The sequence below is a fragment of the Chrysemys picta genome, chromosome 14 (genome assembly GCF_011386835.1).
Source record: "Chrysemys picta bellii isolate R12L10 chromosome 14, ASM1138683v2, whole genome shotgun sequence".
NCBI classification, from domain to species: domain Eukaryota; kingdom Metazoa; phylum Chordata; order Testudines; family Emydidae; genus Chrysemys; species Chrysemys picta.
The window spans coordinates 34,722,960-34,750,063 of NC_088804.1; the positions used below are offsets into that span (position 1 = coordinate 34,722,960).

Genomic DNA, 27,104 nt, shown 5'->3' on the forward strand with positions numbered 1-27,104 from the left:
TAGAGAGTTTTTAATTTTCCATTTGTGCATGAGGTACCCGCATCTGACATGGTTTGTGCAGCTGCGGTTTAAGATTGCCCATAAGCTTCGTGGAAGATCGAAGCCAGGGATCTTCTCCGTTGGGTCTTTCACAAGGAGTGTGTGTGTGTGTGTGTGACTTCTTGTGAACTCCATTTGGCTTTCCTCGGGGTTGAAGTAGCATTGACTTGAAGTTGCACCCAGTTGATGCCCATTAACAACCCGAAACTAGGCACTGAAATGAAGTGTGTTCTCCATATTACAGGGTTCTGCAGGAACATGGAACAACAGAGTGACTCTAAATCTGTTCTGGACAAACCAGGATGAGTCACACTAGATCACAGAATATTAGGGTTGGAAGAGTCCTCAGGAGATCATCCAGTCCAATCCCCTGCTCAAAGCAGGACCAACACCAACTAAATCATCCCAGCCAGGGCTTTGTCAAGCCGGGCCTTAAAAACCTGTAAGGATGGAGATTCCACCACCTCTCTAGGTAACCCATTCCAGTGCTTCACCACTCTCCTGGTGAAATAGTGTTTCCTAATATCCAACCTAGACCTCCCCCACTACAACTTGAGACCATTGCTCCTTGTTCTGTCATCTGCCACCACTGAGAACAGCTGAGCTCCATCCTCTTTGGAACCCCCGTTGAGTTAGTCGAAGGCTGCTATCAAATCCCCCCTCAGTCTTCTCTTCTGCAGGCTAAATAACCCCAGTTCCCTCGCCTCTCCTCGTAAGTCATGTGCCCCAGCCCCTTAATCATTTTTGTTGCCCTCTGCTGGACTCTCTCCAATTTATCCACATCCCTTCTGTAGTGGGGGGACCAAAACTGCACGCAGTACTCCAGGTGAGGCCTCACCAGTGCCGAATCGAGGGGAATAATCACTTCTCTTGATCTGCTGGCAATGCTTTTACTAATAAAGCCCAATATGCTGTTGGTCTTCTTGGCAACAAGGGCACACTTCTGACTCATATCCAGCTTCTCGTTCACTGTAACCCCTAGGTCCTTTTCTGCACACTCATGTTACTCTGGCTGTCTTCTGCAGTTACTTCAGACAGGTCCTTTCATATGCAGAGTCGTTTACCAGTGGCTAAGGATACATCTCATTGCTCAGACCCTGACGTTAGCCCTTCACTTTGTTCCAGTGCTTGGGGTTTTGGATGGTGTTGGAATGCCATAAAAATATATTGATTGTGATGATTTTCAACACAGCCGATATACTTTCTGCTCTCAGTAAGAGTCGTACATGGGAACATCTGGGGCCACATCCTTCCCTGGAGTAAACTGTCATGACTCCATTTTAGTTTATACCAGCTGAGTTTCTGGACCGTGATCTTTGCCTTTGCTTATGCATTAGGACTGTGGGCTGAAGGGGTCCATGTGAGGGGTACGAGAGATTCCCAAAATCATCGCTGAAATTTGGTTCAAAGTAGACTAACACTTGGAGGTTAGAATTCAACTATCTGAACCTTTCAGGGGGAACTCCCTCTTTTCCCCCCTTCTGACACACAGTTGGCCCCTTCTGACCCTCCCAAACAGCCTGATAGCATCCCTTGAAAATAAGAAGGTAAGACTGGGACTTGGAGAAGAGTGTGGGAAACTACCTAGGACAGAGAATGTTCCCTGCCTGCCAGCTGTGTGAACGATGCAGCCCATGTTTGATGAACCTTCCAGTGTAGGCTTAGGCTCAGGAACACTTGGACTCTGGAACGTAAAGAATCCATTCCAACACTGTTAGTGCACCGTTCTGTAAGACATGAGCCCTGTGCATTCTACCCCAAGTCTAAACACCGATGATATGCAGGACAGACGGCAGAGGCAAATTCAAGCAAAAGAGGTGGAAACACTTTTTGGATGCACTCTTGGGCTCCACTCAAATTGAAGAACCTGGAAGTATAAATACAAATGTATGTCCTGTGCTCTGGAACTCACTTTTCCAGAATTTGTTGCAGTATTTCTAGGTATAAAATACATACAAAATTGTAAGAAATGGAACTTTTCTTTTGTCTAATAGCTCTTCTGTTGCTTCATTGTTCAAGGATGTAATGCAAGTGGTTAGGGGGCAGAGAAGAATGGAAACTTGTTTAGAGATAAATTTTTTATGGTAGAAAGGAGCTACTAATGAGGTGACAATATAGTTATTCATTGTTGGTGGTTTTGTGTCTAGGTTGTACCGTGTAATCCATTAGATAATGAGAAGTAGAAATCTTATTTTTAATGTTACGTAGTTTTACTGTTAAGACTGAATTGATGCATGTATAGGTGACAGTGGAAAGCACAAACCTGCAATAACGACTTAATGGCCCAGGCTTTTAGAAATACACACACATAACTGCATGTGCAGAGTTTGCACAGGGTGAAACACTGTGAGCCATGGTGCTCCCAGGCAATGGTGAGTCACAACCTAGCCTTTGTTTTTACTCTGTCTTTTTATGGTACCTATCCCCACAGCCCCTCTTTGAGGCAGGGAAGTTCTGTTATCCCCATTGTACAGATGGGGAACTGAGGTGTGGAGATACTGCGGATGTGGCTACCCTGCGATCCAAAATGGGGACGGCAGCTTGGGTAGATCTTGCTAGCATTGCTAAAAATAGCAGTGTGGACATGACAATGGGGGTGCACTAGCCTCCCCAGAACCTCCACATTGCAGAAGTTTGCACCAGCTCATGTACGCTGCTATTTTTTGCCATGTTAGTGCAGATAAAGCTAGTCTACCCAAGCTGCGGGCATACCTTGCATTGCTGTAGAGACATTCCCGAAGTGGCTGGAAGTCTCTGGTAGAGCAGAGAGCTGAGCCCTTATCGCTCAAGGCCAGGCTAGCAACCTAACCACAGAATCTTCCTCATCCAATTAAGTAATAGAATCTATTGGAGAGAAATTGTGCTCAGCTGTGGAGTTGGACAGCTTCAATACTTTCATAGGACGCCATAATATTATTTTTATTTTTCAACTTCACTTACTGGTGTTAGCATCCATGTCTGTCATATAATTTGTACATCATTTTTCTGTTAAATTTAATTTCTGAATCTTTATTCCATAGCATTCTCTTTATAGCCTCTTTTCCCGACCTGTTTACTATTACAAATGATAACAAGTTTGAACCCAAAGCGCCCTGTGGCGCGTACAGGGAGTTTGGCAGGCGTTGTAGATTTTTATCTGGAGCAGCCTGCCATTTGTTATTTGAAAAAACAAATGAACATAATTGTGAGAAATGAACATCTGAAAGTGGGTGCTTCGCATGCACAGTAATTCCTCTGAAAAACTGGTATCACAATATAACCTTACAATAAATGATGAAGGAATTGAATTAATCTGGGCTTCCATAGTGTTTATATTGGACTATGTTATGACTCCAGTGTCACTATGGGAAACTGAATGTAACGAAACTCAAGCTTTCCCATATGTTTTCGGTAGGTGCCGATCCTGATTGATGATCCTGTGTGACCAGGCCAGAATGCAGTATAATTATGGATTTCCCATACAGAAAGGTCTATAGGATGCTCACAAATGCACAATAATATTTAAAATAAAATAATAAATACTTAGAGAATCAAGATGCAAAACCTACATTTTAAATAAGGACGTAATATCTAAGGAGGAAATCTATGGCAGGAGCAACAAACAATTTAAAGTTTACATTCTGTGCTGTCTCTTTTCCCTGCCAAACAGATCATAGTGTCCCCAGGACACGGATTAAGACGCAGGCTTTGTTGCAGGTGTATGATTCTGACTTGGATGCCTCTAGCTATTTCTCACTGTCAAAGGACTATCAATACAGATCTGGAAAGAGGAACTCTGAGCTGGATTCTGCTCTGATGTCTCAGTGTAGAAGTTGTTGTATCTCCAGTGTTTAAGTTGAGATGTTTTGGGGTGTGGTATTGGGCTATAAATACTGGGAGGTGTGATGTACTTAACAGCTAGAGCTGGTCAAAATTTTTTTTTTAAAAATTGGTGGAACAGATTTTTCCATTGGGAATTGATCAAAATGAAAATATTTCATGGCAAATGTATTGATTTTGACAAAATTTTCAACAAGAAAATGTCTGAATGATTAAATGTTTAGATGGTTAAAAATAGTAAATTAATAATTTAATATTTACAGACATAATATATTTAAAATGTTATATTATAATATTTTGACATTGAAATGTAATGATTTTATATTAATCAATTTTATAAGCATCTGGAGGATAACAATCTTCAAATGCGATAAGGGCTATTTTAAGAGAATGTTGATCGATTCTTCTCCATGTCCACTGAAGGCAGGACAAGAAGTAATGGACTTAATCTGCAGCAAGGGAGATTTAGATTAGATATTAAGAGAATCTTTCTAACTATAAGGACATTTAAGCTCTGGAATAGGCTTCCAAGGGAGGTTGTGGAATCTCTGTCGTTGGCGGTTTTTAAGAACAGGTTGGACAATCACCTGTTAGGGATGGTCTAGGTTTATTTGGTTCTGCCTCACCACTGGGGATGGAGGGGGCTGGACTAGATGACCTCTGGAGATACCTTCCAGCCCGACATTCCTATGATTCTATGATATGAAGTTACCAACCAAAACATTTTTATAGTTCTGAAATGAATTTTATTTTTCATTTCATTTTTCAGGAAATTTTTGAAGTTTTGGCTTTTCATGCCGATTCAAAATGAAAACAGATTTCCAAATGTGGAATAGACATTTTGGTTTCTGACCGGCTTTAGTAACAAGACATGAGAGTCTAAGGTGTGGTACTAGGATGTGCTTCAGGAATCTGTCTGAGTTAGGTACAGTCCACCCAGGGAAGCACTACATGCTGTGTTAGAGGTTTGAGCCCACCTTGCCTTTGCTGTCTATTCTTGACCTAGTGGCATGGTGCTGCACAGTAATGAGTCAGAAGCGAGAGCCCAACACCGTCCTTAAATCACCAGCTTTTTCGCTGTAACAGTCTCCCTTTGAAATATTGACCCATCCCAATCCAGTTCAACATATGGGGCCTGACAAACTAACAGCTGTGGTAATGTGACCACTGTCCTGGTAGGAAGCTATTCCTGGTTCATGGAATGACTCCACCCTCACTTTGGAGGAAGGGATGATGCTCCGAGAGCAAACATGAAGTATGAGCAAACTGCCAAATCTTTTAGATGCATTGGCCTTTCAGGCTCAGTGTTTGCTGTATGTGCCCAGTTTTCTGCACTCAGTCTTGCTTCTGAAGCATAGTGTTTGTTTCAGTCCTCACCGTGCTCTGTGGGTGTCACTAAAAGTCATTTTCCCAGACGCTCTGGTATGATAATGAGGTGGACGTTTTGTTTGGGGGTTTTTTGCCAGATGTGTCGATTCCCAGTTCTAATAAAAAGCACTGAACTCTGACAAACCTGTTTTCTCCCTCAGTTCCACTGGGACAGCTGGCAGATTTTGCAGGACCTGGTGCGCAGATTGCAAGCTCTTTGGGGCAGGGAGCATGAACCAAATTCAGCCCTTGAGGAAGTGGGAGCAGCTCCCTGCGGCATCAGTAGTAGCAAGGTCTCTTTGTGTTAGGGCTGAATTATGTCTTCCTGCCTTTTGTCTGCAGAGCACAATGCACATTGATGGTCACAAGCATTTGTTCATAATAAAATAACCCAAATGAGAAGTTTCATTGCTAAAGTTGCCACAACTTACTAACCATGCTGGCCCACCCCAAACTCCTAGCACATGTTTGCATTTCTTGGGAGGATCTAATTCCCTTCCCATTGCAGGTTACACTTCTGTGTCATTGGGAAGGGTGGGGGAATTTGGTGTTGGCTCAGTTTAAGAGCTGGATAAGAGTTGTTTCGAGGGTGGATGAGGTGGGGAAGCGAGACAGGGTGGAGTTGTACAAACCATTTAACCTCAATGCAGGCTGCAGTCCACATCTCAGGTTTTGCCAGAGCCAAATGGGCCTAGAATCTCAGAAACTTTCAGTCCTGGTCTGTGTTTTTCAAGTAGGATCTAACTGTGATAAAGGGAGTTCTCCCATCCATAATGCGCAGTGTTGTTTTATTCTATTCTTGGCAATCAGGTGTCGTCAGAAGGAAAAACAAACAGAACAGGAAGCCCTGATAAAGACAAAGCTCATTGCACATATTCAGCTCCTACGTGAGCTCAGCATTTTGTCAGGGAGTCCCCAAGGCAAATATTTCTGCTGGATTGGGAATGCCTTTGCCTGTTGTTTCCTTAATCCATATGCTTTTCTTGGTACCTGTTTTTAGTTTAGCAAGCCTATTAGTCTAGATATAGTCCTCCCTTTCAGAGTCTGGGTTTTGTTTAGTAGCAAATCCATTCAGTATCCTTGGGGTGATATGCTTGGGCTCATGGAAGGCACAGAATTCAGCAGAACCACTGTGGCTCTACTAGGCAGAGAGACTAGGGAGAAGAGGTTCCGGAGCAGTTCACTCCCATCTGTATGTGGGGTTGTTAGTTGGGCAATGGGAGTGAAAAAGTCTGGCACCTGGATCTGCAAATGATGTTGGTGCACTGCTCACACTTCCCATGCATGGGGGGAGGAGGCAGGGATTGTACACAGGTTGTAGTAGTGACCGGGGTCTGGTTGTGCTACTTTCCTGCACTCTGACTCTGAGTTGGAAGGGAGGATTTTGTTCCCTGGTGAAAGGTCTTTTGACTTGAGTTTTGCATGAAGAATCTGGGTTTCATCCCTCCATTGTATTCAAATTGGCTTTTAGTGTGACCATTGGTGCAGAGAAGCCTGCAGTACAGTTATAGTCTTACCAGTTGGAGGAGAGTACAGTGCAGGAAAACATACTGAGAGAGAGAAATACAGAATAAAGTCAGAGCCTGGGAAGAATTACAACAGAACCCAGATCATGAAACCCCACTTTGTATTGTCAGCTGATTTTTTTTTTTTCCCCCCTCAGGACTGCTGGGGAGTTCTTTAGGATGGTGTACAGAAAGGGCACTGTAATAAGGAGAATTGTTGTTATAACATTTTGTTATCTGGACAAGCCATTTCTTGAATAATGCAGAGATCAGCCGAGTGTGACGCTTCAGTGTGATAGGATAAGTTAGTGCAATAGAGCTGTTGGCAAAATGGCATTGATAGATGTTGACTTACAGATAGAGAAGAAGATTCTCAACTGATGTCAGTTGTCATAGCTCCATTGATTTCAGTGTTCTACCTGTTTGTCGTCGTCATAATAATAAAATAAAATTGTGACAAAGAGTTTCAGGTCCTACACAGGCTGCTGCTCTGTTTTTAGGATCTTACATTCACATTTTCCAAATTGTTTCTCTGTCCTCTGTTCTTTGAAATGGGGATGCTGACCAATTGAGGCTTCAGTCCTGGATGCAATAAGCTCCCAACAGCCAGACCCCTGCACCAAACCTCACAGAAACTAATGGGGATCTGCATGGTCATGTGGGACTGATGCATAGAGCTCACTGCTGCCTTGGGTTCTAACTGACTATGAAGGGGAAATAGTGAAACCAACTATATGCAAAATGCTGCCAAATGCACAAACTAAAAATGAGGGAATTATTCTGTTTCTTTTATCTTTAATTCATGTTAATCTTAAAGGCTAAATGTGAAAATGGTAGCTAAAACATTGCCAGACAGAAATGTAGTTTTTCGAAACTGGTAATGTCCCTTTTTAAATAACTGGTGCAGAACAGCACTGGCTCTACAGATGAGACAGAGATAATAAGAAAAACTTCTACAGTGCAGCTAAAATAGCTAATTAAAACATGACTTTTAAAAATAAAGTTTTAAACTCTGTGATGGCTCAGTCTTGCCTCTTTATTGTATCCTAAAGCCGAATGGGTCATATCCTCAGCTAGTGTAAATTGGTCTAGGAGCTGATTCACTAAGTCAAGGATTTTGTTTTGAGCTAAATCCCAGTCTGGCAAACACATAAGCATATGGGTGACTTTACTCATGGACAACAAGCTCGTGAAATGGAACTGTGCTGATTTTTACTCTTTGGGGGTTTGGCCCCCAATGCATAAGGAATCTCCTACGGAGGTGTCGGTCTTCAACTATTCTGCTTTACCTGAGTGTAGAGATCAAAACGAGGTCCATTAAGGACCTAATAATAATAAAAACTAATCATAAACTTCAAACTTCAAGGATTTTCAGAATGCTTCAGTAACATTAATTAAGCCTCTTGATATCCCTGTGAGGTAGAAAAATATTGCTGTACCCATTTGACGGATGGCAAACAAAAGCACAGAGGAGGCAAGGAAATTGTGCATGTTGCGTGTGTGTTTGTGCATGTTTTGCATTAGCAAAAGCAATTAAAAATCAATAACTTAATGTTTGAAGATACATGCTGATGTCATTCTGGACCAGAGCAAACCTGACTTAAATATTCAATGGAACCATAGCCTCAAAGCTTTCATGTGATAGAAATACACTTTGGGGGACTGATTTTTCTCAACTGCAGAGAATGCATGCACAAACACTTACTGTGACTGTTCACACAAAGAAGGTATTTGCCCAGGCAAACAACTAGATAAACACCTGAGTCATAAAAGATATTGCTGTTACCTCTGTGTCTTGTAGAACTTTTATTTAACCTGATAAGTATCACGTAGGTCCAGTTACCCTTTCTTCAGGATCAGCCTAAAAGAAGAAAATGTTTTGCAACAGTGAGCAATTTCATACCTCTGCCAAAGTTCCAACATTTCCTGGACATAACTGTGGTTTAGCAGTTCTCTGGAAATACGCAGGAGGAAGCATGTACTGGGAGGATTAAGCTTCATAGCCTGTCCGGTCTTGCCTAGTATGGGAAAGAGAGTGTTAGTGTCAGAACAGCCCCAGCAAGATAACAGTGGTTAAGCTTACTAAATTTGATCTAGCCAGGCGTAGCACTTTGGAGAGTGAGCTTCTGGGATACAAGCATTGACTTGATAAGGTCCTGATACCATTCATTCCTGATCAGTGGTAGACCTGCTGGGATTTCCTAAAGGTTTGTTTTCTGCTTTTGTGTTTACTATCATCTTCTTTGTAGTAGTTTTTCTTAGAAGTGGTCTCAACCCAAATCTAGAAAGTCCCAAATTCTGGAACTGTTTAAACTCCAAATTCAGATGTAGATCCAAATGCAGATGTTGCTGATGGCCTCTCTAGATATAATAGGTTAAACTAAAACACCATATTTAAATGCTGCACAAAGTTTGGAATCTAAGCTTGCAGTTTAGGCACATCACTGGATCTACTTCCTTAAAAAATTCTGTTGTTTCCCCTCTCAAATTTGAATATAAATTCTTCCTCTGTTGGTTTTGCACTCTTACATTTAGCAGTCCATGTCATTGGGTTTTTCCTCCAGTTTTTGTGGGTCAAATATTTTCTCAGCCTTTTCTTTATTTCTTGTTGTGTGTACTCTGTCTATAAAGACCTGGATGAGAGATGGTTCTAAGTGCCTACCCCCTGTTATATCTAGGCTCCAGGAGGAGCAATGTTGGTCATAAAACCCACTTGCTTATATTGATTTTCTAGGTGTTTATGATGGTCTTGTGCTCTCCAATGTCTGGAAAATGAAGGGTAGTTAATGGCTAATGGTGATTTTCCTTTAATGCAAATGGTCAAGCACCTACGTTTGGCTCAGATCACATCATAGATCAAATCTAGGACCTAAAACAGGCTGACATTGCCCTTTTAAGGAGAGAGTGTCCTGCAGTTCCCTATTAATAATTAGTAATATTAGAAACCAGTGTATGTTGTTATCCGTGTAAAAACAATAGCTATCTAGAAAGTTTGTTTGCTGGTAATTTAATAGAACTTTTACATGCTCAGCTAGTATTTGATTTTCCTTTAGGAAACTTCAGAGCTGATGGACATATAGCATGCACTTGAGCCTTTGTATGCTACACACACATTCTCAAACCTACAGAAAATAAGAACTTGCTTCCTGGCTGGAATATTGAGCTTAATTAATCAATTAGGATCAAGGAAGCCTGGGGGATCAGTCTTTGGTTTCAGCATGGGCAGGGTCCATATAGCAAAGTATTGCTTTCAGAACACAAATGTTTGGCTTCTTGGAGAGGAAATATTAGTCTAGTCTAGTGGTTAGTGCAAGGGGCTGGGAGCCAGGACCCCTAGGTTCTGCTCTTAGCTCTGCTGCTAGTTCTGGGGTATGAGGCTTGCTTAATTACTATTTGTAAAGTGATTGGACAGAAGGTACTGCAGGAGTACCAAATGTTACTATTTTAATCAAGGGCCTAGCAGGGAACAGTGATCGTTTCAATTTATCACGTATTTTTGGGCTTTATTCTAGGTCACTTTTGTTTTTGTTCTTGAAATTCTATTGCTGCTGTTTTCTCATCTCCCAGTGTGTTTCCTAGTCCAGAGTGGTACCTGATGGGTGTACCTGTGCCAGACAGTTCTATACTATAGGTTTTTGTATTGATGAACACCTGTGGCTCTCCGTTGGTGTCTTCATATAGCATGTCGTCTTACATTCAGGGCCAGAACAGCGGGGTGGAATTCAAGACCAGGATTGCCTCTTCCTTCTTCAGGCAGACAGACTTTCTGGCACTGCAGCTGGCTTTTGTTATAACAAGACACAAAAGTTTGGGGCAGTTTTGAACTTCAGTCCTCAGGAGTACATGGCCATCAATATGTCCAGTCAGCTAGAGCTGGTTGAAAAATTTTCCACAGAACAGTTTTTGGTCAGAAAATGCAGTTTAATCAAAATCTAAATGTTTTGTAGGAACATGTGTATTTTGACAAAATACTCGATGGGAAAAAATTGAAACAGATCTGACTTTTTTTTTCTTTTTCATTTGATATTGTCAGAATGTGTTGTCTAGATTTTTATCATTTGGATTCATTTCATTTAATATTTTTATTATATTAAAATATTAATTGTAATAGGTGTTTGTAGCGAATCGAGACTCACCAGTGTGGCGGCGCCTCCTACTGGTCATCTTGGGAATTAGCTCTTGTCTAGCCCAGATCGCCCTCTGCAGGCCGGTGTCTCACCTGCCGTAGGGCCCCCGTGTCCCTCCCGGACCCTGGTGCCCTTTACCTTGGGGTTCTGTCCTCTGCAGTACCCCTGCTTTCGGTCTCCCCTTCCTGGGGAATCCCCCAACCCTCTATCTCCACCTTGCCTCAGTGGCTACTGCCAGTCGTCATCCAGCCCCCTTTCCCTGGGGCAAACTGCAGTCCGAAATGGCCACTCATCACTGGCAAGGGGGTTGGACCAACTGCCTCTGCCTGTCCCTGGGCTTCCCCTCTCCAGCTCCAGTACCTGCTTAGGCCTTACCCAAGGCCTCAGCCTGGGGAGTTGCCAGGTCCTTTGTCCTTCCCCAGCACTGCTCAGCCTCAGGTACCCTTGTTCCTCCAGGCAGCTAGGTCCCACCGCCTCCCTGAGCCCTTATAACAGGGCCAGGTGTGGCCTGATTGGGGCGTGGCCCCAGCTGTGGCTGTTTCCCCATCAGCCTAGCCTTTACTCTCAGTAGCGGGGTAACTGCCCTGCTACAGTGTTATATATAATATAATGTTTTGACATTACCTAAATGAAATGATTCAATACTATCAAAATTAAGTGTTTAGATGGTATTTTTTAGTATTTCCATTCCATGAGAAATTTCAAAATTTTAGTTTTTTCATTCTGATTTGAAATAAGCAGATTTTTAAATGTCAGAATTTCTGGCAGAATGGGCATTCCGTTTTCCAGCCAGATCAACGAGGCCAGTAGATAGTATGCCTAGTCTCTTTGAAACCCGCTTTGTTTGATCCACTGTGCCTTAGGTGGGCAGCTGATTCTGATAATATGTTGCTGTTATAACAGTGTTACTCCATTGGAGTTAGTGAGACATGTCTGATTTTCCCCAGTGATATCAGGATCAGACCCTGAGTTTAGAGGCATATTTGGTACCCAGACTAACTTTAACTTTTGCAGCTCTGGTTACCATTAGTTACCTTTAGCTTGGAATAAAGTTAATTGTGCGTTCTAGGTTTTAACACTTATCCAAAAAGGTGGGGAAGGGGAAAAATAATTACAAGATGCTTTTAACTTTTGTTCAGGTGTGCGGGAAATAGTTTGTAGGATCTTTGCCATTGCAGGATACAAGCCCCTCTGAAAGGAGATGCATTTTTATCCCGTGAAGAGCCTTGCCGTTTACTTACACAGGACTAGCATTGATCATGCTATTATTTTCACTACTATTTAAAACATCCCTAATTGTAAGGAAAAGGCCCTAGCAGCTGAAAAGAAATGAGATGGAGCTGGAAAAGCAAACCCACACAAAATATTTCTAATGTACAGAGAGCCCTGGAAAGGCATGTACGCTTTTCTGTGCACTTAATGGATTTACGTCAGTGGTAGCTGCTTTTATAATTTTTGGTATCAAGGCTATGACCTTATGCTTGGGAGCATTGAACTGTTTCCTTATTGGCTGCGACCTTAGCTGAACACACGGAATTTTTAGCAGTTCTGCTTAATATGGACAAAAACTGGTGCACATGTTACATTGAGAATGACTATTGTAGCGTTTATGCAGATGCTGTAAACTGTGTGTGTGTTTTCTTAACATTTTCATTGCATTCTATTGTCATTGTTGCCAAGACAATACTCAAGTAGCTAGATTGCAGCTGGGGAACAGAAAACAAGGGAGGATGGTGCATAAATGGAGGTATCTGCAAAATATTGTCAGCATTTTAATCCAGAGTGGTGATCTGATATAGAGGACTAGTGGCCTATAGTTGTCAGAGGCTTCATCAAAAGCCCATTGAAGTTAATGGGAATCTTTCCATCGACCTCAAAGGGTTTTGGATCAGCTGAAGTTAATACTTTTTAGGGGTTTTTTTAAGTTAAATATTTAATATTTTAAATTTAAAGAAGATGTAATAACGTCTTTGTCACTGCTGCCTGTTAAAATAAATGGATGATAATGCAAACCAATGTCTTTGGTAGATTTTTTTAAAACTCTCCTCCACTTTCATGAAGGGCGTGGGTTGAAGCTGGTAATTCTAGAGCAGAGAACCCGGGTCAGTGGTTTCAAATCCACGCAATCGTGCGCTGCTTGGAGGGTTTTAAAGAACGTGATTCGCTTGTGTTTGGCTCAATGTTCCAGAGCTTTAACAGAATCTAATGGTTCCATTTGTGTGTGTTTTGTTTTTAATTGCAGGCTGCAAACAGTTACCTGAGGGATCAGTGGTTTCATTCTTTGCAGTGGAAGGTAGGTTTTACATTCACTATTTTCCTTATAACCTTAATAATTGTAACTATTATATACCCTGTGAGCGATGCATGGATGGTGCTGTGGAAGTGCAAATGCCAAGAAGAGCCACAGCAAAAAATTAAGTGACTTGACCTTGTCTTGACCCAGGAGGTCAGATGCATCATTTCTTCATCCCTAGTGGTTGGGCTCAATTTATTCAAATGAAGAAAAGTCCCTTCCAGTTGAGGTTTAGGTGATTACTTCTTCTTTCTTTTCCGTCTTTCTTCATGCCCTATTGCAGCCATATCCTCTGTCTAAAGAGAAGGGTCTTTTCTCTCCAGAAACCCTACACCCTAACAAGGTCACAAACTGAGCAGCTTGTGATAACCTAGCACTATCAGCCTGTGATAGCCTCCATGCAGTATATATCAAACACATTTTCAGGTGGTACAGTAACTGAGCCCACTTGTTTCTGTGCTAAAGAATCTAGTAGATATATAGAAATTCACAATAAGGCAGACAGCCTAATCTTGAGATATTCTAGGCTACCCGGGTACTTGATTTTATTTACTCATGTGAAGCTGGGCCAAGGGTACCGTTTAAAGTTTCCTATTCATTGCAAGTAGCATCAGTCAGCTTATCAATCTGTTTCATGCTTTTAAATGATTTGGAATTACTTGCAGCCTTGGGTGGTGGTAATTCAAGAATCTTGGGTAATTTTTCATGTTCGTTGGAAATGAGGTTGATCAATTATGAGATTATTAAACAAATTACACTATAATATGTCAAAAACAGATCATTCCCAACCACCAAAATGTGACTTTTTAAAGGAGGGTGGATGAATTCTGTTACAGGTCCAAATTGACCATGAAGACATTTACTTGAGAATGAATGGGGTTATGTGTATAAACCCCACGGTGTGAAACAATAACCTTCCTGTGTGGTTGTTTTTGGAGCGGAGAGATCAGCAAAGGACTTTTCTTTGGAAACATTCCAGGGCAGTCCGACAGGTTGACTTCTTACTTGGTCGCTTATCAAGATTCCATTCTGCCCACAACAAGTGCATGTGAAAATAAATGGAAGTCCTTCCCATAGAATTGCTTTGGTGTAGGCATTTTTGGATAGCATGGATTGTGAAAAATAGTTACCCAGGGAAATTTAGATTACTCTTGTGTTTTGTACAGTTACAGACTTCTTTTACCAGCTTCTTACAGACGAATTGTACAGGGCAGTGCAAATGGGTGATTAGGAGTAAGGGAATAAAACAGAGAAAGGAAAATTTAGGGATAAATCACTTTTAAATTTTATGCTTTGGTTTACCTATGTGGATATACTAATATCTACCTTGAAGCTGTAGTGTGAGGCATATTTAATCCTTTTAGATCCTGAGCTGGAAAGTGCTATGTAAATATAAACTATTAATGTTTTCTCTCCTGTTAATAAATTGTACATATTGACAATCTTCTGAGGATGTTAAAGAAATTAGTGGGAGGAACAAATGAAGTAAATGCATCTTTGCAATATTTTGAGTCTGCTTGGCTGTGTTATGTGATGACCATGATTCGCAGGTCAGTATCAGATTTCATGCGGTGATACCTCAATGCTCCACAGCTAATGGGCCAGATTCTGCCAATCTTACTCCATGTTTAGTAGTCTTACTGTTTGAATGATCCCACTGAATTCTAGTGCTTTGTTGGATTGAGGCCAGGGTGTTCAGCACCTTGCAGGATCAAGCCCATTCTTCGAACGGCTCCAAGTTCTCAGCAGCAAGATCCAAATGTTAAGGAGTTATTAACCCTCTCCCAGATCATGACCATGCAGAATATTCTATCTGTTGTCCATGTCCATTTAGGTGACAAATAACATTGTGTGCAAAGGCTGTGCTAAGCCAAGGCACTTCTGCTTTTGCCACTTAACTGTGCCAATTGGTAAAAGGTCTTCCTTTTACCAATATTTCAGTGTATGACTGATGCAAAGTTAGCCTGGAAGGAAAGATTATCGTGCTGCTTATGCAGCCCTGCAGTAGAATATGGGGGCATCATGGGTCACAGCATGAAGGTTCCAGGTGCTGGACTTCCCCTCCGGCATTGATGGGCAAGGAGAGAGCAAGAGGGGCAAAGACTAGGTGGATTCTCCACCCCACCCAATGTGCCTGCCAGGAGAGCTGAGGCTGGTGGTGTGGGCCAGCAGATTACCTCCTCCGAGGGTAGAATTAATCAGATGCTTGCTATGTCTCTGGTCCGCTCTTGGTGCGGCTCAGCTGTCCCCTGCCCCATTCACAGGGCAGATGGTAAAGGTACAATCTAGCCCTGAAGATTTAAACAACAAAGAAAAACCGTAGCTAGCATGGCTTCTTTCGCTCATACATCTTCCAGCGATATGGAGACAACTTTGCTCTGTAGGAGCTGATCGTAAGGATGAGCTTCGTAAACTTTCCGGTGCTTGCAAGCAAGCCTCTCATTCTGGGAAACGTTGAGTAATTTAACCTCAGTGGACATTTGCTGTATAGAAGGATTTATTTTTCTCTTCTGCTGCTTTTTTTTAAAGTTCTTTTTAAATAGAATAAAACATTATCTTGATTTGAAAGGCCTTCCCTTTGCCAGGAATAGGAAGCAATTCGTTTCCACGGAACAATGGCAGAGCTTAAATCATTGCCCATGTACTTTGTGCTAACATATTCCTGTTTGCTGGAATATAGTTGTTTTTAATGTTTTGGTTGCTTAACTTTTCAGAGGAAAAACACCCACTAACATTATGCTGTTTACCTTGGAACGTATTTGGCAGTTCAAGTGAACTCACAATAGAAGCAAGGGCAAAGGCAGGATATCAATGAGTGGCCTCCTCCCAGGTGCCCCATGGGGGTCACAAGGTGACCCTGCAGGTGGCCCCCCCGCCTCAATTTCCCCTTTTGGACTCCTCAATAAACTTCACCCATAGGTTATTTGTGGCCAGAAATACCCCTCCTTGCGGTCTGGGTTTATTAACACAAAATAAAATTCCAAACCCCATTTAAAACTCTGGCAAAATTTCTGTTTCTACTCCCTGGCTTACCTGCCTGGGGCCTTTCTTGCTTTGGCAGGCCCCTCCCAGGCCCTACCTGGCTGGAGTCTTTTCCGTCTTATCCCTGGGGAGCCTGCCTTTCCTTGTCCTTTGCTTTCTTTAGCCTTCTGGCTTCCAGGCTCAAACCTTTCCCGTAGCCAAAGGTCTCCTGCTTGCTTGCTGCAGCTCTTCTGCAGTCTCTACTCCAGCTTCCTCTGGTTGTTTCTCCCTGAACATCTCTCTCTCGCTTCTCCCTCATCCCTGCAGCTTCCTGCTGCTGTTACAGGGGAATCATCTAAGGCCTGCTCAGGTGTGCCTACTTTGTAACTAGGGTTGGTTGGCCCCAGGCCTCTAGCCCAAAAAGGGGCACGCCACCCTTTTATACGGGATTAAGTTGAGCATCTCAGAGAGCAGCTACAGAATCTGCCCCTGCTGCTGCTGATACAGATTTGTCAGCTCACTTCTGCTACCACCTGTAACTCTTGACTCAGCTGTCAACTTACATTTCATGTGGAAAGTTGCTTGGTGTGGTGACTAAATGGATCCGGAGGGAACCCGTAAAGAAGTGGGCAGCCTGGTGGGTCAGAATGGTGGTGTTCACCACGGTCCAGTTGGTAAGGTAATATCTGCGTCTGTTTTACAATAGGTTGGTGGCCCTGCTGGATGATACTTTGGTACAGTACCTTGATCTCATCAGTAATGTAGCTCTAGACATTTCTGCAAGTCTGGAGAACCCAGATGTAAATGTCTAAAGTAGTTCTCCACTGGGAAGCCTTACTATCCTTATATGTTCTTTGTATTGTGGTAGTACCTGGAGTTCAGTCTCAGCTGAATTCAGGACTCCATTGTATTAGGCACTGTACATACCTTTCCTTCCCTAAAGAGCTTACTGTCTAAATAGACAAAACTGAAAGGAAGTATAGTGTCCCTATTTTACGGTTGGGGAACAGAGAAGCTAAGTGACTTGCCCTAAATTCCACAGGAAGTCTGTGTCAGAGATAAGAACTGAATCCGGGTCTCCTAAGTTCCCAGTCCAGCACCTTAACTTCACGCCCAGCTTTGGTCTCATGACAGTCGGTGTTAAAATCTGTGGAAGCCCCTTTTACTGCGGGGGTGGAGGGAAATAAATATTCTGTATCATCTGACTGGCTGCTTTTATTCCCCTTTCCCCTCATGCTTAACCCTGAATGTATTTCATTGAGGTAGGCAGGGTGGACAAAGGGCATGAGAGTTCAGCTGTGTCCATCATATTGGCTGAGGAAAATAAAGAAAGGCTTCATCTAGGGGCAAATATAAATAACAAGATATGGATCTTTGGCATTTTCCTTATGTTATCTGTCTCTTACTCTGTATTTCTTGCATATAACAAGCTCTTCAGAGCAAGGACCAGGTCTCGCTCTCGCGCGCGCGCTCTCTCTCTCTCTCTCTCTCTGTGTTTTTGTACAGCAGCTAGCATTTTGGGACCCCAATCCTGATAGAGGGCTTTGGTCACTATCACAATACTCATTTTTAATATTGTTAATAATTAAATGCTTGATTGAGGAATACAAAATTGCACTGAATCAAGATAGATCTTTCCAGTGGAAAACTGGTTTTCCAGAGGACAGGATGGAGATTTACACAGGAGGGGAAAAGATGCACATCAAAAGGTTTTATGGGATTTGGTTGCATTTTAATTGTTCTCATGGGTAAAGAGTGGCCATCACCATCCTGGGATGTAGCCATTCATGTTCTTTAAACTGGCATTAAGAATGCTGGTTGCAGACCTGATAGGTTTATGGTTAGTCTCCTGAGCTGCCATTGCAAAAAGCACCATACTGGGTCTTCTGTGGTAGAGTGGGAAGCATGACTTGGGCTGGGCATTGCCCCCTTGTGCCTCTGCAAGCTGGAAGCTCCAGACGTGTAGCTCATCCACTCATGCTAGCAAGTGGCCCTTAATTTGCTTTCCGCAAATCATGCTGTTTACTTTTTACATTTCTCTCTGCCTGGACAGTGAAAATAGACTGGTCAATTTCACTTTTGTTTATATTCCTTTCCAAATTCATTGTTCGGTTTTCATGCACTGGGAACTGGCACAATGCTGCAGTTTTTGGGTTATAACATTTAAAATGAACATTTTCCCCCAGAACTCAAGTACAGACTTGGAACTCTTGGTCTCCATTGCGAGAATTTTTGTTCTTAACCAAACCTGTATTTTGGGTCAAATATCAGCTGACAATGGCCCATTGATTAATGAGTATTTCTCTTGTCCCTTTGGGTCCAATTGCTACATCTTTACTCACTATGGATAGTACTTTATTCCACATTTCAATGGAACCATTCATTGTAAGGTACTACTCAGTGTGAATTGCTAGGGACCAGATTCTGATACCCCTGTGCATGATGAATAGCACTTTACTCCACTAGTGGCCCCACTGAATTATACCCAAAGAGTAAAGGTATTGGAATCTGGCCCTAGCAATGGAAGTTGAGTATTTTTATATTGCAAACAGCGAAGGTTAAGTTGAGAGACACTGTTCTGAAAAGTGTGGTGTAGCCTCGTGTGAAACACCTTACGGCATTGTCACTATGGTAATGGTTAAAAATAGCGCTGTTGCAGGAGTGAGGTTGATATAGAATTTAAATGATAGCATCAAAGGATTTCACAGGCTTAAATCTGGGTAAAAAGTATATCGAAACCACAAGATCAGAAAACTTACCAGAGGTGATGGCTAAAAAGCTCCATCACTGAAACTGGCATGGGGACATCGGTTAATCTCCTGGCAAATGATCTGAGAGAGGAAGCTCTGGCATCATGTGATAATGCATTAAAAAAACATGTGACGCACTTCATATCAAACCTATTCAAAGAGCTGCTTGTTCCTTGGAATCCTTCCTGGATTTCAGCCATTCTCTTGGGTGGGTTTTCCACCATTGCCTCCAGTCTTCGCTGCAGCAGACATCACATTTCAGTATGAAGACAGAACAAATGTGTCATGACCATTTCCTTGTTTTCCTTGTAGGAATATCTTAGGCATCTGATAAAACAGAGAACTTGACACTTCTTTTTCTTCAGCAAGTTTTCAGTAACTAATAGACATAAAGGTAGAGGAGGAAAGAGGATAAGGCCTCGTCTGTGTCTTTGTGAGCACATGAATAATTTATTGCAGGAAAGCTAAATTGAGTAAGTTAGTTTTGCCTCTAGTTCTGGAAGTGAGGAGGCCCTGTGGTCATTCTTCTGTCTTATGGGAGTGAGTTCCACACTCTAGGTCCAGCCCTTAGGAAATTTTGTTTCCTGCCCCTTCCAGTAAAATATACAGGTATCTATTATGGGAGACCACAGAGAGAGGTGACTTCTTAGTTACCTGGAGCCAATCCCACGTAGGGCGTTGAATATCTAGGATCTTGAAGTGGACTCTGAATTTAGTAAGCAACCAATAGAGAGTGAGGCATGAGGGTGATTTGTTCGTGGAGACGAGTGTGTTAAGCAGACAGGCTGCTGCATTTTATGCCAGTAAGAACCTTTCAGTGTATGTGGCTTTGTTCCCAGCAGAACGGAGACTAAACCTCAGTAGCCTTGGACTCCCGATGCCTTTCTCTCAGGATGAGTCCTTCCACTGTGATTGATGTTACCATCACTTCTATGAATTAAAGGGCCACCTCCTGGGGGGGGGGGGGGGAGTTATTTAGAAAACATTCTACTTGCATAGCATATGTTTTTGGTATATTTAGAACCCCACCCCCAATTTTCTGTTGCTCAGGGCATTTTCATGAGCACAGGAGATTTTTAGAGTTTCTCTGTTCCTGCGACTCATTGCACCCCACCTAACCCAAAATCCAGCCATCCAATATTGCCAGTTCCTTGGAGACTCTTGGCCTTGACCTTCTGTTTCTGAGTTTGCGGTTGTTTGCTGAGGGTGACCGGAGTGTCAGAAGCAGAGACCGTTGCTCTCAGATTGAGAGTAACTGCAAGGTAAGGCTGAGCTCTTTAAGAAACCAAGTAAAAAACAAAAAAACAGCTGGCAGGTTAGCAGAATTGGTTCTAAAAGGAGACTCCTGTAGTGTTTTCCATGAGGCCTCGCAGCTTTTTAAGAACTGGCACAAAGGGAGTGGTTTATACACTTGGAGCAAAATCGCTTCCACAGTCAATGCACAGGGGTGAGATCACTCTTACCGTGGATGACACTGTCCCCACCAGAGCAGAAGTCTCTCTGAGGTTATGTCTTCACTGCCCCCAAAGGTGTGTGTTTACAGCAAGGTAGCTCACGTGCGTTAGTGATTTTGCTTTGAAATCCTAGTGGAGACAAAGCACAGGTAGTTTATTACCTTATATCTATGTCCTAATTTAAGCCAATTCAAGGCAAGTTTGCAGTGGTGTGTGTATATATACAATGACCAAACAAAGTACAGCTGAACCCTCCCCGCCACCCCCCAAATAAACACAGAGGCTTTTATTATGCTCTTAGGGCTCTGCCTTGATCCTCTGTTTGTAGCCTGGCAACTGTATGTTCTCCATTGCTCTTTTGGAATAGCGGAGCGATGGACAGCTGGGGTGCGCTGCTGCTTTGCTCCGACTCCTGCTGGAGTATTGCTGTTGCACAGTTCTCCTGTACTCACTTGATGACTAATTCTAAGCAGTTCTGTCTTCCAGGTCACAATGACCCTATGTCTCAGCAGGTTTGCAAAGTACTCTTTCAGTTCCTCTTTTATAACTGTAATAAAATGCAACCTCCCCTTGGGTTCCTGAAGTAGACCGTGTCTCAGGAGAGCTAGATTCCCTAGCGTCGATGAGGTCTCTTTTGGGAAAGCATTGGAGATCTGCTTCAGGGAGATTCTCTGAGGTGTAACTGTCACTTGTCCTTCTCACATGAGCCACTGGATGCGAGAACCCGTGATTTAATCTTGGACTGTGCTTTCTCACAATGCTCGCCGCTCCTCAGTCAAACTCCTCTTCCTGCTGAGGCTTTTTCAAGAATTGTACTGAACAGAATTAAGATGTTTCACAGGATAATGAGTTTCCCTAAACCCCTTTCTCTTTTCTACGGAGGGTTAGAAAGTGTCTTTATCTGCTCTGATTGAAATTCCCCCCTTACCTCTGGGGATAGGTGAAATCTCTCTTGCTAGTCTCTAGACCAGCTGCCTTTCCAGCTCGGTAGTAGGGAAAAATTCCTTCCCTCATTGCTCTCTGAATGACTCTTGAGACTCACAGGCCAATAAGGATATGTCTGTGCTGCAATTAAACACTCACAGCTGGCCCTGGTCAGCTGACAGGGGCTTGTGGAGCTCGGGCTACAATTGCGGTATAGATGTTGGCGTATCATCGATCCGTATCAGCCCAGCAAAGTTGCTCCTGTGTTATTAGGGATTCAATGCTAGTCATAGAGCACTGGTCTAGAACTTTGATGTTTGGGATCTTGTCTGAAAACTTGATGTTACAGAGGAGACGCAGCACATGTGAAAATGCTCTAGTTGGTTCAAGTGCCTGCTCTAGAGTGTCCGTGTTTCACAGCCATAGAGAAGAGCTTAACATGATTGCACGATAGACGCTAATCTTGGTGTGAGATGGAATGCCTCTGACATCCCACAGACGGCGACAACGGCGACCATAAGCAGAACTGGCTTTAGAAATATGCTGTGTGATTAATTGTGGCCTTATTAGATAGCATCATTTTTAATACTGCATTAAGCAGTGTGTCATCAATGGTGATTTCAGGGGCAGAATACATTTTCCCTGGAGCAGGCTGGTAGAGCAGTTCAGTATACAGCCCTTCTTGTATAGCCATCTCCAGGAATAATCTAGGCCTTCTAAAACGCTGTACCACAGGACTTTTTAACTTGGGGTTTTATTGTCTCATGTCACATGAAGCTCAAATATCTTCGAATAAATAACTCTGTCCAACCCGCTTGCCTGTATCAAAAATGTCTGAGTGTTTGCAGTGTTGTGTGATACCCAGGTCTGGTAGCATTCATTGGCATCATGGTCTTGGCACGTTTGTGGTAGCCTGTCACAGTCCTATCTCCTGATAAAATCAGTCATGTAAATCTGTCTCGGAAGTTTGACAGCCAGAATTTCTCTTAGGGAGGGCCTGATCCTGCAAGGTGCTGAGCACTCTCTCCTACTGAAGCTCCTGGGAGTTGAAAGGTGCTTGGTACCTTGTAGGAGCAGCAGCCTTAGGGGGAGTCTTGCAGTTGGCTTTGCTGGCTGCAGGAACAGATCCTTCCTAGCCCAGGTAGCCACACAGGTCCAGAAGGACAAGAATCATTTAAATTTTTCTCCTCTTCTTTTCATATTTTTCTCATCATCATGTGTCTTGAATTCACCACAATAAAATTGCTGTGTCCAATGTAAAATCAGCGCGCAGCATGCCCGCTTAAAGGATTGTAGCAATTACCTTTAACATCCACCAAACCGAATGGAATGAAATGTGCTGCACGTTACCATATTTATTATCTGTTCTCTCTCCTGTAATAATTTTCAGACACTCGGCTTGTTTGTCATTTAAATGTCCTTTGTTTTTGAAGAGTAGCATTTTTAAAAACTAAAATAAGAATGAGAAAATACCGACAGCCGAAGCTGTTTAAATCTATTCGACCCCAAGTGGCCAGCATGACATTATTATTCACTGCAGCATATTTTCAGGTGCTTTGTACAGTTCTGTTTGAAATGAGAATACTAGATTACACTTAAGCGACCCTTGCAAAGGTAAGATGCATCAAGAACAAAGGAATTGCCGAGGGTGATTTACTTAAACCAGCTTAGCTTTAAAAGTAAGACTGACATTGATCCTGAGGATGCATTCTTTGTGCACCCCAAAATTCCCAGGGTCACAACAGGAGTTTTAGGTGCAAAATGAATGCAGAATTAGGCCCTTGAAATATTGGTTTATCTTGCCATGTCAAGGAGCATTTATATAAGGGAGAAAAAATTGCAGTAGATTCAGTGAAATCTCAGGTTTTATGCTGATCTTGCGCAGTGAGCTGAGGGGTAAAAAACTGAGTTAAGCAATGGAATCATTTCAGAGGTGAATACTGCTCTGAAATCCGATACTTCTCTTTGTGAGAAAGGAAACGGCAATACAGTGCTCTGTAGTAAGGACTAGACTGCTTTTCCGAAGTTCCTTTAAGATGCTTGTGAGTATCACATCAGTATACAGTATCTGAGCTCTCCCTAAGGCCTCTGCAACAGCAGCCGCTTTCTGACACAAACACGTTCCTTGAGCCGTGCACATCTCTCCTGCTGACGACATTGATGATGCAGGTGCACATGAGAGAGAAGTCAATTTCAAAGCCATTTATGGTGGTGCAGAGCTAGAAACACAGCAAAAAAATACATTTGCCAAGGAGGGGGGAAACAAAATAGGTAAGTATATGCATTTCTATTTCCAAGCTTCTGCAGGAGGTGAGACAGAGTGGGGGCCAGGAGAGAGTTTGGGGGAGGGGCTGCTGCACATTATGGAGAATAAAAGGTAAAAGGAAAAAAGGGAAGTGACAAGTGTGTCCCTGAAATCTGGCTTGTATATCTGGGAAATGTAACTGCTTTGCATGCTGCTGGCTGCTACCTGATTTGCCAATGCTCCCTTAAACTAGGAAATAGCGCTGACATGGATTCTTCTTAGGAGGCTCTCATTATCGGTTAGCAAAATATGCAGTATTAGAGAGTGCTTAGTGCTAATTTAGGGAGCTTTCTCAGGTGGTGAGGGGGTCTCATTCCTTTCCCAGCTGAATCTTTAGCCTCCTGGAATGATTGGCATTTATTTTGCAGTCTTGCCATTGGCACAGCATCCTGTTTCCCAGGCGACGACTGGATTCCACCTCATAGCGTGGAATCTGAAGTGTGCAAAGCCAGAGCCAGTGGGTTTTTGTGCAGCAGGGATGCTATCTGGCTATGCTCCCCAGTGGCCTGGATGCAGTCTTCTACTTGGAAAAACTGGTCAAAGTGCAGTAATGATCAGGCCATGTTATCCCGTTTTTCTAGGGCGTAAGTCCCTCATTCCCACATCAGGCTGGTAGCTTGTGAATATCGCCAACCAGACTCCACAGACAGCCAGCGGGGGGAGGTGTGATATGATGAAGCGGCATTAGAAAGCTGGAGACCAGTGACACTTTTGGACTTGGTGTCAGCTGTGTTCTGTATCCCAGTCAGTAATGCCTGGTGTCTCTATGGATCGGGCTGTTTGCGTTGTGAGTTCCCTTTCTGGGGAGCAGTAAGACTGTACCGGCAGCTGGAGTTAATGCTCCTTGCTGGTTACAGTCGCCATGTTTTATGTCTCGCGTTCACTTCCTGACCTGTGCTGTAACTCCATCATAACTCACTGCCTCTTGTGTCACGTTACTTGAAGACTATCATTCCCATGCATTGCCTTTAGCCTGTTGACCCTCTGGATCTGGGTGTAATTTATAATTTACATACCTAGCTGATAGTCTGATCTCTCTTTTAGCTACAGTACATAACTGTCCATCTGTGACTGGCCCAGAGCTTAGAACATGGGCACTGCATGGCAATAACAGAGTATCCCCCTAATGGTGGGAAGTCCATCAAGGAAACATAGGATGTGCCAGACTGGATCAGACCAATGACCCATCTAGTCCAGTATCCTGTGAGGACCCTAGTGCAGCACCAGATGCTTCACAGGAAGGTTCAAGTACACTGCAGTAGGCAATAATGGGATCTGCCCCAGGAGGAGATTGCAGGGCCAGAAAGTGGTTGAAACCTCCCCTCTACTGGGATGAGTAAGATCTTGTCTACACTTGCAATAGCATGTGGGGTGTACGTAGCTACACACCTCGGTGCAAGGCAGGCCGCGTCCATGCTCGCTGCGAGGTGTAACTAAATGTGGGAGTGAAAGGTTCAGGCAGGTAGGAGGCAGCAGGGAAAGGCTGAAGCAGAGGGACACGACACTGCTAAAAAGAGCTGGGCAGTGGTGGGTGTGTAGAGAGCTGTGGAGGGTACATACCCTAGGATGCAGGCTCGTAGGGCGCTCTGCTCACCTGCACCATGCCTCACCATCTACATGGTGATTTCTACCCATGCTAGTCGGGCACGCAATGTCTGCACTCTACACACCACTGCGAGTGTCGGTGTACTCTGGGAGGCCAGTGCAGCCCTTAAAACAGATGGTGCAGGCTTGGCAAGACGGCTGGGAGATGGTCTGATTTTGTGCATCCAGCAACCTCTGTGGGGTGGTTTTCCACAGAGGTCTGGCCATAAGCTTGAAGCTGCCCTCGTCTCCTAAAAACCCCAAGGGAAGGTTGCAGCAGCAGTAACCCCACCCAACTACCCCTGTTGCAAGGTGTCACGGACCTTTGGCTGCTGCCATAGGACTGGAGAATCTGTCCCTCTCGGTCTTGTATTTAAAAAATATGGGAAAACATGGTCAGTGTCACTTTTTCTTATGGGAAAGATTACATGGAATTTGCAACCCAAGGGTCCAGCTGTTCTTGTGTGAATGGTTATTGCAGCCCTGGGGTTCTCTAGGTTTCTGCTAGAAACATATTCCGCAGTAGCAGTGAAATTCCGCATAGCCAAAGCAACATTAAAAAACAAAGCCTTGCTTGGCACCGTAATATGAAAAATATGGGACAGCCGTTGCTGTGAGCAGGATGAAAACTGATGTTTTGCCAACCTGAAGTGTAAAGCTGGTGCTGGAACTGAGGCTTGTAGAATGGGAGCATTTGCCAAAAGGAAATGGAAGCGGGGATGGAGGGTTTCGGGGAATGCATCAAGGTCAGCCTTGCCAGAAAACATCTCCCCTGTGGACAGGTCTGATTACGATAGTAACCGCATAGTCCATGCAAAGTGCAGCTGGAGCCACAATTGGCCTTCTGTGTTAGATCGGTACTGAATAGCGTCTCGAATGCCCAGACCGGGGAGGTCTGGCTCAGGATCTGCCAGTTATGTTTCTGTTCCATCATGATATTAGGCTACGGGGGATTTACTGGCCAGAGGGCTTTCCCATACGCAGAGGTGAGAAGGTACAGTACAGACCCCCCACATTGGAGTTTTTGAATGCAGCATGCTAAAAATACACTTCAGTATTGGACACAGTGGAATCAAATCGGTGCAAGTTAAAATAGGGAACGTTAGAGGCCGGTGGTAGAATATACGAGTTCAAATCCCAGCAAGTTGCAGTTTACTTCAACTTTCCAAGGTCTATAATATTGAGTCCTAAATGGTTTTGAATGTAAGGGCTTTTCATACGAAACCATAGTACAGTCCATAAAAAAACCAAAATCCTGCTTGTCCTTTATGGATCTTTAAAGTCCCCGTGGGACTCTTTTTCTTGGCCTCTGTCTCTTTGTATTAAATTCCCCTCATTTCCCATGCTCTTGCGTACAGGTTGGTTGCCATCTTCTTAGCAGAGGTGGCTGCGGGCTGGTAGTGGCCTTTGTGGCTGTAATTTGTCAAGCACTTTAGGATCCATGGGGAGAAGGATGCTGTCTGATTGTAAAATACCATTGGTTGTACAGAGAGCATGTGAGTGGTGATGTGATTCTCTGGCTTTATGAGAGGACAGAATGAGATTGGGAAACAGGGAAGCAATCAGGGGCTGCTCCCAGGAGAGAGCAGAAGTATTAGGTTAGTGTTCTGCATGTATTTTTATGGTGCACAGGTGGGAGACAGTGGTCCAAGTGGTCACAGCCTACACAAACGGCACTAGAGAGGAACTGGCCCCCCTGATGTTTTGCTGTTGTACAGGCGATCTAGTCACTTTCTATGTGTGTTTCCTATGGGTGGTTTTTGGCCATTGCTCCTTCGTTCCCAGAGCAGCCTTGCTTCATCTGAGAGGACAGGACACACCGTTGGCTGAGTAGCTGAAGCCACTGCTGTGTGAAGGAAGAGGGTGGTCGCTCTGTGAGTAGTGAAGTTGTTACTAAGTTCCCTCAGCATAACCCTGCTGTGGTGCGCTTGATGAGCGTGCTACCTGTGTGCCAGCACTCCTTTCCCATCTCCTT

The 27,104-nt window shown here is 43.5% G+C and overlaps 1 protein-coding gene across 1 annotated transcript in view; it reads left to right on the forward strand.

The window, feature by feature from the left end:
• Positions 1-27,104, forward strand: part of CMIP (c-Maf inducing protein) — a 170,305-nt gene that overhangs the window by 94,675 nt on the left and 48,526 nt on the right. The window contains 1 exon segment of the mRNA XM_005292311.5: positions 13,101-13,151. Within this exon segment, the coding sequence (XP_005292368.1) occupies positions 13,101-13,151 (51 nt within the window).